Here is a 13,182-nt window from a genome sequence, read left to right on the forward strand (position 1 = left end):
GCTGATCCATGACAACAACGCTATATTACAACAGGTTCCAGGCAAAGTAGGCATTGAGCACCTCAGCCTTCTCCTCATCCTTAGTCACTACATTTCCCTCTGCATCCATCAGAGAATGGAGATTTTCCTTATTCCACCTTTTACAGTTAATGAATTTATAGAAACACTTTTTATTATACTTAATGTCTATAGCTAGGTTGAGCTCTAGCTGTGGTTTGGCTCTCCTAATTTTCTCCCTGCATAGCTTTACTACATAGAATCATAGAATCATGGAATCAGTAAGGTTGAAAAAGACCTCAAAGATCATCAAGTCCAACCTGTCACCCAACAGCTCATGACTAACTAAGCCATGGCTTCAAGTGCCACATCCAATCCCCTCTTGAACACCTCCAGGGATGGTGACTCCACCACCTCTCTGGGGAGGACAATCCAATGGCAAACACCTCTTTCTGTGAAGACTTTTCTCCTCACCTCAAGCCTAAACTTCCCCTGGCACAGCTTGAGACTATGTCCTCTTGTTCTGCTGCTGGTTGCCTGGTAGTCCTGATGAGAGACCTGTCCCCTCTTCCAAAGGCCATAGACTCTCCTTTTGTTCTTGAGGTCCAGCCAAAGGTCCCTATTCAGCCAGGCTGGATACCTTCCCTTACAACTCTTTTTGGCAGACAGGGACAGCCTGCTCCTGAGCCTTTAAGTCGGGATCATGATGTCAGCTGCTGGAAGTTCAAAACCTGCCGGAGGTGTGCACGCGATGCCATCGTGGCTGCAGAGCGGATTGAGACTGGCACCCGGGACCGCTGCGCTTGAACTGAGAGTTTTCTCCCTTGCTTTTGCTTTCTTTTTGGGGCTTTGTGGGTCAGGAGAACCCCTGGTAGGCAGCGAGGTCCGGCCGGGTTGTCCTCTTGTGAGCACAGGTGCAGGAGATCTTTCAAAAAGATGCTCATTTCTCTAGGAAGCTGAAAATCAGCTACTGAAAGACTGTAAACTCACCAGAGACACACCTCTGATCCCTTTTTTTAAGCCATTATCTTTTCATCTCATTTCTTTTGGGGTAGTCTGACAAATTATTGGCCAAGTGAGCTGACACAAAGTACTATGTGAAGATTTTGATACAGGATGAATAATTCCAGCTTTAATGGGGGAACGTTTAAAATCTTCTGCACCACAGTCAGGCAGGGAAGCCTACTGGCCTTTTAATTAAGCTCTAGATCAGATACAACCAGTGTAAATTATGGACAAGGCAATCTTGGGTTTATCTATAACTGTCCAGGCTCTAAATTTGTTTAATAAAACTGATAAAGGCAATAAAAACATTTAAATAAATTAGTTATTTAAGTTTTGCATTTTTAGGACTTCTGAAGTGATAAATTACTTGAATGAACTAATTAAATTGTCAGTATATCTACAATTCAAAGTAAACTATTGAAACAGAGTATTTGAAACCTATGGTACTTGTATTTAAGTTCTAAATTAATACTGTTCACTCTGATAAATATTAGTAGGAGTGTGCAACATCTCACATTGTTCTTAACATGTCATTCTCTCCATTGGCTAATGTGGAATTTTGGAGTCAGAAGAGTTATATTCAAGCTTCAAGAGCTCCTACAAATACACTTTCCAAACACCATGATATACTGAATAAGGTTTATGTCTTTGGAAGAGACATCTTAGCCTTTTTTCAGAAACATGTATACATTTGGCTGCAAAGCACAGACAATCCATATACAATCTGCTGCAATATCTAGTCACTGAAGAAAGGGACCCAGGCCTACCACTACAGTAGGAGTTTCTGGACACGGCAGTCTCCATGACAAGAGGAAGAAAGTACACGCCTGTTTTGCAGGTCCTTGTGGATATTACACCATCTAAGATGAAATAAAATACAGTTACTAACTAACTACATGTATTTCCCTACAGTATGAGGGGAAGACCTTTGGGTATAATTATAAATTCCTGTCCTATCATTAAGTTATAGGATCCTCACTCAGAGATACAATTCCTGTTTCCTTGTGGGAACGAGAACCATGTTATGTATATGCGACATTTTGTATTTGGTTTTGGGGATATTTTTTTGGTGTGGGGAGAAATAAGTTGCATTCAGGCATTTTCTTTCCCTGATGACTTGGCCATATAACAACCATCTGTTCAGATGGTTCAATCCAGAACATGTTGTTTTCAGAGCAATGAAAGAATAACTAAATGAATAGACAAAAGATGTAACATTTTCTGGCAAACATACATTTAAAAACTTTTCTTAGTAAGGCAAAGGAAATGTATGTAAAATAAAGTTAGGCCTTTTTCCTTTGCTTTTTCTGGTACAAATAGTACCAGAATGTACTATGTGAAGGAAAAGCACATGGAAAAGATTCAGCTGCATAAATAATATAATTTCAAAAGTGTCATTTGCTCCAGCTAATAGAGGATTTACAGATCAACTACTCAATAACTTAAAGCAAACAAAAGTACCATATGACAAAACACAATTTAGACTGTTAATACGACCAAAGGTTTCAAAGGGAAAAAGAAGCCAATTAAAAATTAACCCTATTAAAGGCATAAACGCACCAACATCCTTATGGGTTTCTTTACCAAGGCATCAACATGCAAACAACTGTCATGCTAGTATCAGGGCAGTGATGATACATTAATCTATTGTATTTTCTAAAGAAGCATCATAATTTAGTGTGGCTCTTTATATTAAAAAAAAAAAAAGAAAGAAAGAAAGAAAAAGAAGTAGGATTGGATGAGAACAGTTGCAGAGGTTACTTCTGATGTGTATTAATCTATCACCCTCTGAAACATGTACTCTTACAAGAGGCTGTGAGAAGGAACATAAAAAAATTTCCAATGAAAATAAATAAAATGAAATGTCGTGATAAACAGGAAGAACCTTAGAAATAAGACTGGGAGAAGTATAGAGAATATCTTGCTGAAATAGCAGGAAGCTGTTTAATTGCAAAGAAGAAAAAGGAAGAAAACTGCAAAGAGACGAGACATGCCATACCATGATAAATACATATACCATCTGTAGTAGGACAGGAGGAGGTTAATTCCTGGCCTGAAGGAAGCAGTTAAAAGTGGGGTTCCTTAAGCATTTGCTAGAAAAGGTTCTTTAGTGGATGAATGAGCAGAGAAGGAGATAGATAGAACACAAAACAAGACAACAACAAAATCAAACAAACAAAAAAACCCACCAAAAAACCCCCAAACAAATGCAGAACCCCAAACATTGGAAGGAACTGTTCTTGTTTGTTGATTTTGTATTTTGTTGTTGTGGGGGGGGTTTTTTTGTGAGTTTGGGTTTTCTTGTTTTGTTTTGTTTTTTCTTTTTTCTTTTTGAGAGGGAAAAGGGAATAGAGTGTCAGAGTGGGATGAGATGGGATGGGACAGAATATGCACAGTAAGAAGAGAGCATGCTGAGCAGTAAAGATAGGAGAAGGCATTTAGGTGAAGGAATGCCCACCTGTGCTTCCATATGTAGTGAGGGTGGGTCTTTGGCTTTGTTGCGTAGAATCAGAGACAATGGGGTGACTTTTAAACCTCCTGAGAGATAATAAATGCTATGGTGTTTTTTGTGTGATATGGTTTGCTTATTACTGTTCTTTGCATGGCTTACTGATTTCCTGATGCATCATCCTACTGAGTCTGACTCAGTAGGAGGTGGGGTTTTATGTGGTGTATTAGGTGTTCTCTGTAAGGCACATGTATAATGCATGTGTAAGCAACTTCCTCTAAACTTGAGCCTGGTTGTACTTTCAGGAGTGGGTGGATCAGGTGACCTCCTGAGATCACTTAAAAGCTGAAATATTCTGTGACTTAATTACACTGTTGTGGAAAGTTGTGCATTGGCTGTGGATGCATCCAATTTAAACCGTGTCTGTCTAAGAGCCTGGGGCAGGAAAGACATGGTATATAAATGTTTGGGAGTATGCCTGTTTCTAGGGCTAAAAAGTTTAACTAGTCTTTCTGAGAAACTTCTTTTAGGGTTATCCCTTAAGAAGATGAAAAGGGGATATACAAAGTAATCCAAATATAGCTCATTAAGATACAGGTGGCACCTATAGAAGAGTTGCTAGAAACCAGTATGCAAATAATATCTGTGTAGGTATATTGGTAAGAGCACTGAAAGCTAGGTGCATTAATGGTATTATGCTTTCACACAGGATCACTTATATAACCTGTCCTAGTACACTGAAACAAGTTATATGGCAAAGGAGGTAAACCTCCATACCTTGTTCAATGTTCATTGCTGTACTTCCCCTGGCTTTGAGAAAGAGGCAAAGTTTCTTTAAGTAGGGAAAGCTTTCTTATCAATATTGTTCAAGTGGCAAAGGACCATATGTGTCTGTGCAAGAAGGTGCAGCTTATAATGAATCTTACCCTTCTCACACCACTACATGTATGCATTTACTCACTCTCATGTGTTTGAACTCTAAAGGGGTTCCTGTTGTTGCTACAGGAATATTTGCAATGCTTTTTGTAAGCCACAGAACAGCTCAGCTTGTGGATGAAACAGTATTTTGATACTAAGAAGAGGCATTGCCTCATCTTAGTTGGCAAAATTAGTATTGGTTAAAAAATAATTAATTGTCTAGAGGTTATGGAACAGCTGTTATAACCCGTAAGGAAATACACCATCTTTTTTTTTCTGTGGTGGCTGGTACATTTTGCTTTTGTTACAGTTTTTTTGGGGAGAAGTAGTATCTCTGCTAAGTTGCTGCAAAGTATCTTTTTTTGCTTAGCTGGCTTCTAACTCAGAGCAGTGGTAAGACATGTCAGTCTCTTGATCTTGAAAGGTATTCCTCAAATGTAATGATTCTTACTCTCTCAGCAAATTGTGCACAGTGTGCTTATGTGGGTAAATTCACACGTGGTTTGTACTGCTCAGAGTACTCACTGTTCTGATAAGTAGTTTATGAAATAGTACTTCTGGAAGTAGGTGGGACTTAGTTTCTGTCTTGCTCACTTGCCATACCTTCATTAGGGAATCTACTAATGTTTTAATTGCTATCTGCAGTTCCTCCATTTGGGTGCGTTTGAGACAGTGTACACCTACTGGAAATTAGCTGCAGTACTAAGGTATCTTCCTAGGCCCCTTTTACAGCTGGCTTATTTTCAAAAACTATTTTCTAGACCTCAACAAAAACAGACGAGTACAAAGTGTTTACACTGAAGTTGATTTCATTCTTCTCTATTATCTGATCATGAGGGGCTGAATAAGACTTTTCATCTTTGTCAGATCTGTGTTTGATTACAGAACCTTGAAAGGAAATAAAAGCATTTTCCTCACTGTCCTGTGAAATCTTACAATGAGGCAACTTCCCAGGCAATAGCTATACTGCACAAGGAAATACTAGCAAAGCTATCAAATATCCAGGTAATGTTAACACAACAGCATGCAGATGATGGTCCTGAAGATGGGGGAAAATGGAGGTAGGCTTTTCTTGGGTGGGAATTCTATATAACTATGCAAGCCAGAGGGGAATGGGCTCCCAATGTCTTGTCTTCTCTGTCAGATCTCAGCAAAATCTTTTAATGAGTCCACTATAATGCTCTCTGAGTGCATTAGGAAAGATTGGCAATTGACTCACAAGCTTCCTAATTCTTGATGCAAAGATACCTATATTCAAATGAATAGAAACTAGAGCTGACTGGGAACCACAGTAGGTTTCTTTTCTCAGAGGATTAAGACCTGTTAATTCTTGTCTGTATTCAGATGCCATGGGGTTTTAAATTTTAAAAAAACCTTTTTTACAAATGGAAAATGTTAAGAGGAACAGAAATTTGCAAGGATTTCCATTAATGCTTGATCTTCAAGGGAGAATGGGGAGGAATAATTAAACTAATTAAACCTAATCAGGGGATGGAAAGGCTTTGAGATGCCCTTTTGGCTATTGTTGTAATAACTTAAATGGGAGCATGCCCTGTGGCAGCCCATCAAAGACTGAGCAAACCTCAGTGATGGTTCTGACGCTATTCACAAGGCTTGTACTCAGACTTCAGTAGCAATTTTCACACATTTGCTTCCTAGGTTGGGAATCATATGTAGTTATCTCTACCATGACAATTTTAGCATGCATCTTTATTCTGACCAGAGGAAAGTCACTGATAGATACAAGCCTTAAATCTGGACAAAAGAGTATAAAGGGGCTAAAGGACTTGGTGGGGAGGAAAGAATACAACAGTATAAATGAAACCTATGAAGAGGTAATCATTATAAAGTGGTATGGAACTAGATCACAGAATCACAGAATTTCAGGGGCTGGAAGGGACCTCAAAAGATCAACCCCCCCTGCCAGAGCAGGATCACCTACACCAGATTACACAGAATCTTGGTCTTGAACTTTCTGAGTACATTAACTGAATTTCTGAGTCACGCAGCTATGTCTCCTACTCACAGAGTAACTACACGTGAATACAAACTCTGCACATTGGTGTGGTTTCCCCAACTTACCTCTAAAAGCACTGGTGCGATAGCCCATTAACCATTTCTACAAGAACGTAAGTGAGCAGGGTAAGTTTTTATTCTCTCAAGCTAGAACTGGTAGTGCATAACAGTGTGTGGCTCCTATAGAAGAGTATAACTGGTTCTCATCTTTAAGGACCATTACCTAGAACTTGGAGAGCCTTGTATGTTAGCTATGTCTCCAATAGCAGTTACAGAAGAATAGAATAATTCTGTTATAAAATAAAAGTATATGATTGCCTTTGGAGCTGAAAATAGAAAGGGAGTCACATTCAACAGAGGATAATAACTTGTAAAATTCTCATGAATGATATAAAATTCTGATGTAATGGTAACATAAGATTCAGGTGGAGCTGTGTAGGCAGGTATGACTGTGCTATGAGTCAAACATGAAGCACGTATGGGCCTGTCTACTGCATTTGCACTACTGGTACGCTTCATCTGCTTCAGATCAGTCCTGGAAAAGGCTATTAATGGCACTGGAACATCTTCCAACAAGTTGTGAAGAAACATACTCAAGCGCCACAAACATATGGGAAAACGTGCGTCTGTGACACCTGAACTGAGAAGAGTGCAATCTTGAAGGGCAGAGGAACATATTTAAATTAGGTTCCCCTCGCCTTTTTACTTAGCTCAGCTGGGTAAAAATAGCAGAGCAGATACAACAGTACATAGGTTCTGTCTAAGGCTAATGGGGACACTTAAGTTGCTAGCCTACGCAGCGCTTTTACTTCTGGCTCTCCTTGAAGACCTTGCTATCTAGTTTTATTCCGGAAGTGGAGACAGGCATCACACTACCTAATTTTTAGTGGAACTTATCCTCAGCTGGCAGATTATGGAAAAATGGAAATAATTAGATTTGTAGCAAAGAGCATTATGATACTGTGAACTAACAAAATAAGGCTGGGTGGGGGGAATCTAATAGTCTTCTGAGAGCTGGCTGTGTTGCAAACTTTCAAGGAAAAAGAAAGCAGCTCTTCCACAGAGCCAGGCCACTGGCTGCTGAAGGACCGTAGGTGCAAGTGTCTCCTGGACTTCAGGTAGTGAATACCAGGAGTGGACTGGCAACAGTGGAGCGAGTGGTCCACTTGCATACAGTGCTGCTGGACATCCCTTCAGACAAGCTCCAGAGCAAAGGCAGGAGCACAGCCCCAGCTTTCCTTCCTCTGCAGCAGCCGCTAGGGCTTCGCGGCGAGTCAGCTGGTTGTACACAGTGCAGAAAAGCCCGCCCGGCAGCGATGTTCACGGGTACTGGACACCATTCAGGTAAAAGAGGGACTGCAGAGACGACTGAAGGAAAGCTCCGCGGTGCTTTGGCCAGTGTGACCGGTTTCGGTGCCTGGACGTAGGGGAGGTGGCCTCACTGAGGACGAGGCCTCGGCACGAGTTTGGGACGACGTCCTGCTTGCTCCAAAGGCCGAAAGGACCAATCTCATTCTCCAACTGATCCAAGAAACCGGGGCAGGGTCGGGGCCCCCCTCCGCTGCCCCGGCCCTCAGAATGCCTTTCGGGTCGGCACGGGACGACTGGTGGCCAGGGCTCCCGGCGACCGACACGGCGCGACCGGTGGGGGCGGGGCCTGCCATGCAAAGGAGGGGGCGCGGCCACCGGCGCCGTGGGGCGGCCGGGGCGGGGAGGAGGTGGTAGCGCGGCACCGCGCGGACGAGGCCGGGAGGCGGCCGGGGGCGGTGGCCGGTGGCGGCTGGGCTAGGGTTAGGGCTAGGGCTGGGGCTGGGGCCTGGCAGGGGGCAGGGCCGAGGAGGGGCGGTCGGTAAGTGCGAAGGACAGGGAGCATTGCCAGGCGGTGGGAGAGTGGGACGGGGTGAGGCAGACGCAGTCATCCCGGTGCGCTGAGCAGCGGAGCGGGAACATGGCGAGCGTAGGAAACGGCACGGAGGAGAGCGGCGGCTGCGAGGAGGTAAACGGGCGGAAGCGGCGAGAGGGCTCTGGGCTTGCGGACAGCGATCACTAGTCCCCTGCTGGCGCAGCGTCGTCTAGGAGGCGCGGGCAGGGGTCCCGCTCCGCCGGCATCCTAGTCGCCCGCCTGCCCTGCGCCGCCGCTTGCCGCCGCACTGGGGCCGGGCAGTCGGCCAGCCGGGCAGACGCCTCCTGGCCGGGGAGGCCTGGCCGCCGGCGGGGCGAGAAGCCGACGGGAGTTGGGGAAAGTTGTCCCTACGGTGGTGCCACGGGCAGTCTCTTTCTGCACCCATAGGTCTTTGATTTCCTTTTTCTTTTCGTCTTCTCTCCTTTTTTTTTTTTTTTTTTTTTTTTTTTCCCCTTCTTTAATCCTAGTTCCGCATCAACCGTGGTGGGCGGGCGGGAGGGAGGGAGGTGCGACCCCCGTAGCTCTGGGGCAGGGCAGGGGTACGGGCGGCGCCGCCGCGGCGTTCTGGGGGGCAAGGACGGGGCCACACGGACAGCACTGCTATCCGGATGGTCTGCAAGGGTGCGCTTCTTAATGCGTGGGCCTCGTGTGCGTGGACTGTCCCTCAGGCTGGTTGGGCAGTTTTCGTGTCTGAGAAGTGAAATCGGGCAGCACTCTAGTGGCTGGAAGATGCCTTATAGACTAGAGTTTGTAATTTACCTGTTGTTTTGCAAAGGGTTCTTCAAACAGCCAAAACACGAATAATTTTAAATGTTCGCTTGAATTTCTAGATTATCTTACATCTTCTCAGGTCCAGAAAAACGCAGTAGCACAATTAGTTGTCAGCACCTGTCAGGGAGCTGGTGAGAGTAAAGGATCTCCTAGAGTAGCTAGAGTACTGCAAAACCGGCATTTTCAATGGAGGGTGCTTTCAGACAGAGGAGATCGCAGTCCTGGCACGCACATGCGGGAATATCGACTTGATTTCTAACTGTGCAGTCTTAAAAGAACGGATTTTAGCATTTTGTACGTACAGCAGCTTCTTCAAGAGGATGTCTCTAGCCAAATTTTGTGTAAGTTAATTTATGAATCACATGATTACATCATAGTTGGGGTTTTGTAGATTTTTTTTTGTTAGTTTTTTAAAAACCCAAACCAAATGCAACAAAGCATTCTTAGGATGAGTTTTGGAGGCACATAACCACTGCCCAGTTTCTGAGATGAGGCAGTATTAAAACAGAGTAACTGATGAAATGTACGTGTCAGACTTGATGTGTTGTGTAGTTGGGTTGCATCCTCATAGTTTGTATCTGGCAATTGCAAGAATCGTTGTTAGAGGAGGTGATAGAAACCAGCTTGCTCTTTTTCTTGGTTGGAAGGGGAGAACACGTACTATGTGTTTCAGAGCTATTAATGTTGCTAGTTCCTAAGGCTATAGTGTGGAGGCATAATGTGAAGAGGATATGAAATGCTTAAATCTCACTGCGTACTGCAGTGAATCACTGCAAAATCATAATGATCTCTGTAGACATCAATTTTATTTCCAAGATAAGGAGTATTCCAGCAAGAACAAGTTATTAACCATTTATTTCTTCTCTCAGTAGACAAGTAGTTGGAATTCATAGTTGATTAAATGGGTATTTAGCAGCTTAGTTTTAACCCATTTGCTCTGTGTGAACAACAGAAAGAATATTCTTCACTGAGTTTGCTGTTAAGTGTCAATATTCTGTCAGAGAAAGGTAAGCTGCCATAAAAACAAATAGAAAGGCAAATATACAAACACTTGGAAGAGGCTTTATTTGAGTAGGCTATTTATTGTCTGCAGAAAGGCAAAGCTTTCTCCTAAGAACCTCGAAAGAGCTCCTGCTTTTTGCAGAGACTTGTGGATTGGAATTTGAAATGGACCAGAACTGGTAATGGAGTGAGTGTTTGGGTTTTTCCTAGTGAGATCCCAGTGTTCAGGTAGGGAGGGCAGATGGTGAATTGATCATGGGGAAAGTCACAGCTTCTGTTACAGAAGTTTTCTGTACATCTGTATGCTACCTTTGCCAACAGGTTCATTACACTACTAGTGAGCTAGATGCGATTTCAGCACATCATACAGAGGATAGTTGTTTTTAGGTTGCTTTTTATTTAAAGTGTTTGCAGGGGTTATGATGTTGGTAAACTGAACTTGGGGAAAGTTGCTCTTAGCTTAGTTCTTAAGAGCTGCATGCTTCTAAATAATGCTGACATGGAATATGGCAAATGCTAGCTGCTTTCTGATTTAAATGTGTGTGTTTAGGAATAAATGAAAGTAGATTTTAGCATAGAATTTTGCTTTGCAGTGACTTCTGAGTACTTCTTTAGCCCTGAAGCTTTCAAGAAGTGTATGTTAAGCCAAGCCTTGAAGTTGTTTCCTACTTAAGAGGACATTGCTTTTAAAGTCCAAGCTTAAGGTAGCAGGTAACTGCCCTCTATGTAGTGCCTGATGAGTAAAATTTGTGTCTTTCCTTATGCTTCTCACAGCTCAAGGAAGTGCCAGATAATCATGTTTATTTATATTATTTTTTTTGCTGATCTACACATCACTGTCCTGCAGTTGGGGCTTTATGAGGGGCAGAATGAGGAAATAGTCTGAAATGCAAATTAGTCATTTTTTTTGGCCCCAGCTAATGCAAGTATAGTAGTCTGGTGCTGCCTTTTTTTTTTTTTTTTTTAAAAAAAACAATAGGAAGTGGAGACCTAAGGCTAAGAGGCACTGTTAGTAAGGTAGTGTTATGGGGATGTTTATCTGGGAAAACAAATGGTTGTTAAACTTGGGATTTTCCTGTGCAGAGTGGCTTCTCCTGTGCAGTGTGGCTTTCTGGGTGTTAGAATGCATGTGGTCATCCTCTACTAGGAAGCAGTTTCCTGGATGGTATGCTACTAAAATGAAAGTGTGTGCCTGTGGAGTGTCCACTTACGGACTTGGAACTTGGTATGCCATCAGCATTTAAACCACTATTTGACACTGAATTCACCTACTAAAAGTATTCATACTAGTATTCTTTTGGAACAGGTTGCAAATCTAGGACAGGTAACTTTAAGGGCAAATTAGCACTCTCAGCCACTACAGAGTCTTCAAGCAAAACTTTAAGCCTTCTCCCCTCCACCCCCCACTGTCTGAAGATTACTTAAAATAGTGGGCCAGATCTGCTTCCCATTAAGTTCACTCGGTGCTGCCCTGGTTTTTCAAAGTCTTAAAGCCAGCTTAATTGGTTACTTGGGGATTCCCTATCCATTAAAAAAAACCCTACAACCCATCAAACAACAAACCCAACCTTGGCCTTTGTGCATGTGACAGTTGTAGCCGGACAGAAAGGATCATCACCAAGAGGTATGTGGGTGTTAAAAAAGTTGCCTGATTAGCCACAATCAACTGAAGTAAGGATTATACACAGACCTGAATGTGATTTGGTGCCCTTGCTGTGGTTAGCTCTAAGGTTTGTACTAAGGACAGTTTGGCCAATTCAGCTAATCTGTGCCCTTGCTCCAAAGGAACCTATTAAGGAAAATGTGTAGCGAAGGTCTGATGATGCACAATGCATTCTCTTGAACTGCCCAAGCAGGAACAAATACTGTGTAGACTGGCCTTAATAGCCTAGATAGTTTATCTTCAGAGCTAATTTAAAAATGAAATCATCACTGTCTTTAATTCATAGCTGTTTACTATTGCTCTGTCCTCTGTGATTTTCATCCACTGCTGCACGGCTACTGCACTCATGATCAAAAAACTTGGTAGTGATGTGTATGTTTCCACCACTAACTTAATATAATAATGTATTTTAGAATAAGTCACAGAACTGCGGAGCACTGACGGTTCTTTCTCATTTTTATGCTGAGGACTCTTCACTGTGTTTGTTTGGTAATTCCAGCCTGGAAGAAGAGTCTTAGTGTTGAAAAGTGGTTGTGTCTGCATTTGCTTGGACACATTGAGATGCTAGGAACAAGCCACTGTGGTGCATTTTTCACCTTAAAAACTGAAGAATGTATTTGGAATATGGAGTTGGGAAAGGGTAGTGAGGGCACCTTCTCTCTTGAAGAGTAATTGTTTTTAAAACATCCTAATCTGATTTGTATGGTTTTGCCTCTTTGAGAAGTAGATCTTGCTCAAAGGAAGAACATATTAGTTGAACTCCTTTTGTTAGCTTATTCCAAAGGCTTGTGCTTTGGCACATAGCTTATCTATTTTTCCTGTTCCTGTTTTGGCCTCTCGTACTGCACATCCACATTGTGATGAGGGGCAAGCTATTCCAGCAGCACAGATGAGAAAAGGACCATAGGAAAAGTAAACATGGCTAGTAATTTCTTCTTTATTAAAAAAAATAGTAAGTCACTGTCTCTGCTTCTGAGGCTCTGAGGTGCTTTATTTCAAATAAAACTTTTTCCCATGAGGGTACCTGAGAAGTATTATTTTAACTTGTGACCATGTCAAGCTGAGAATGTATTCTCTGAATTTATATTAACTATATTGTTCTGAGATGGTTATTTATTATTCATGTTTTTCCATTTCTTACTCGGCTTCCTAGAGCTTGCTTCATTCATCTGTTTGAGACCCTTGGTTGATTGTGAGTGAATTTGAAAGCTGGGTTTAAGTGTGGCTTAAATATTTTTTTGTTTCCTGGAGGAGGAAAGGAAGTATATGTAATGTGTTCAAAATAAACATTATTTAATGTTCACTTTGGTTAATCAGTGTGCTCTTCCTCTTCAGAGCAAGAGACAAAAGATACACAGCATATGGGAAAAGGTGGTGTTACTGTGGAAAACACCAGATACCTCATAGGGAGGCAGAACTGGTGGATAAACTTTTGGGAGGGCTAAATACCGGTGAAGT

General features: G+C 42.4%; 1 protein-coding gene across 2 annotated transcripts in view; it reads left to right on the top strand.

The window, feature by feature from the left end:
* The first annotated feature begins 8,246 nt into the window (after positions 1-8,246).
* TTC39B (tetratricopeptide repeat domain 39B) overlaps positions 8,247-13,182 on the top strand; it is an 85,019-nt gene continuing 80,083 nt past the window's right edge. Inside the window, exon 1 of one of the 2 annotated variants that reach the window (XM_054178386.1) lies at positions 8,247-8,381. In XM_054178386.1, coding sequence (XP_054034361.1) covers positions 8,334-8,381 — 48 coding nt within the window. In that variant the 5' untranslated portion in view covers positions 8,247-8,333. The remainder of the gene's footprint in view (positions 8,382-13,182) is intronic. The other variant, XM_054178387.1, reaches the window with a different exon arrangement.

The sequence above is a fragment of the Dryobates pubescens genome, chromosome Z (genome assembly GCF_014839835.1).
Source record: "Dryobates pubescens isolate bDryPub1 chromosome Z, bDryPub1.pri, whole genome shotgun sequence".
Lineage (NCBI taxonomy): Eukaryota > Metazoa > Chordata > Aves > Piciformes > Picidae > Dryobates > Dryobates pubescens.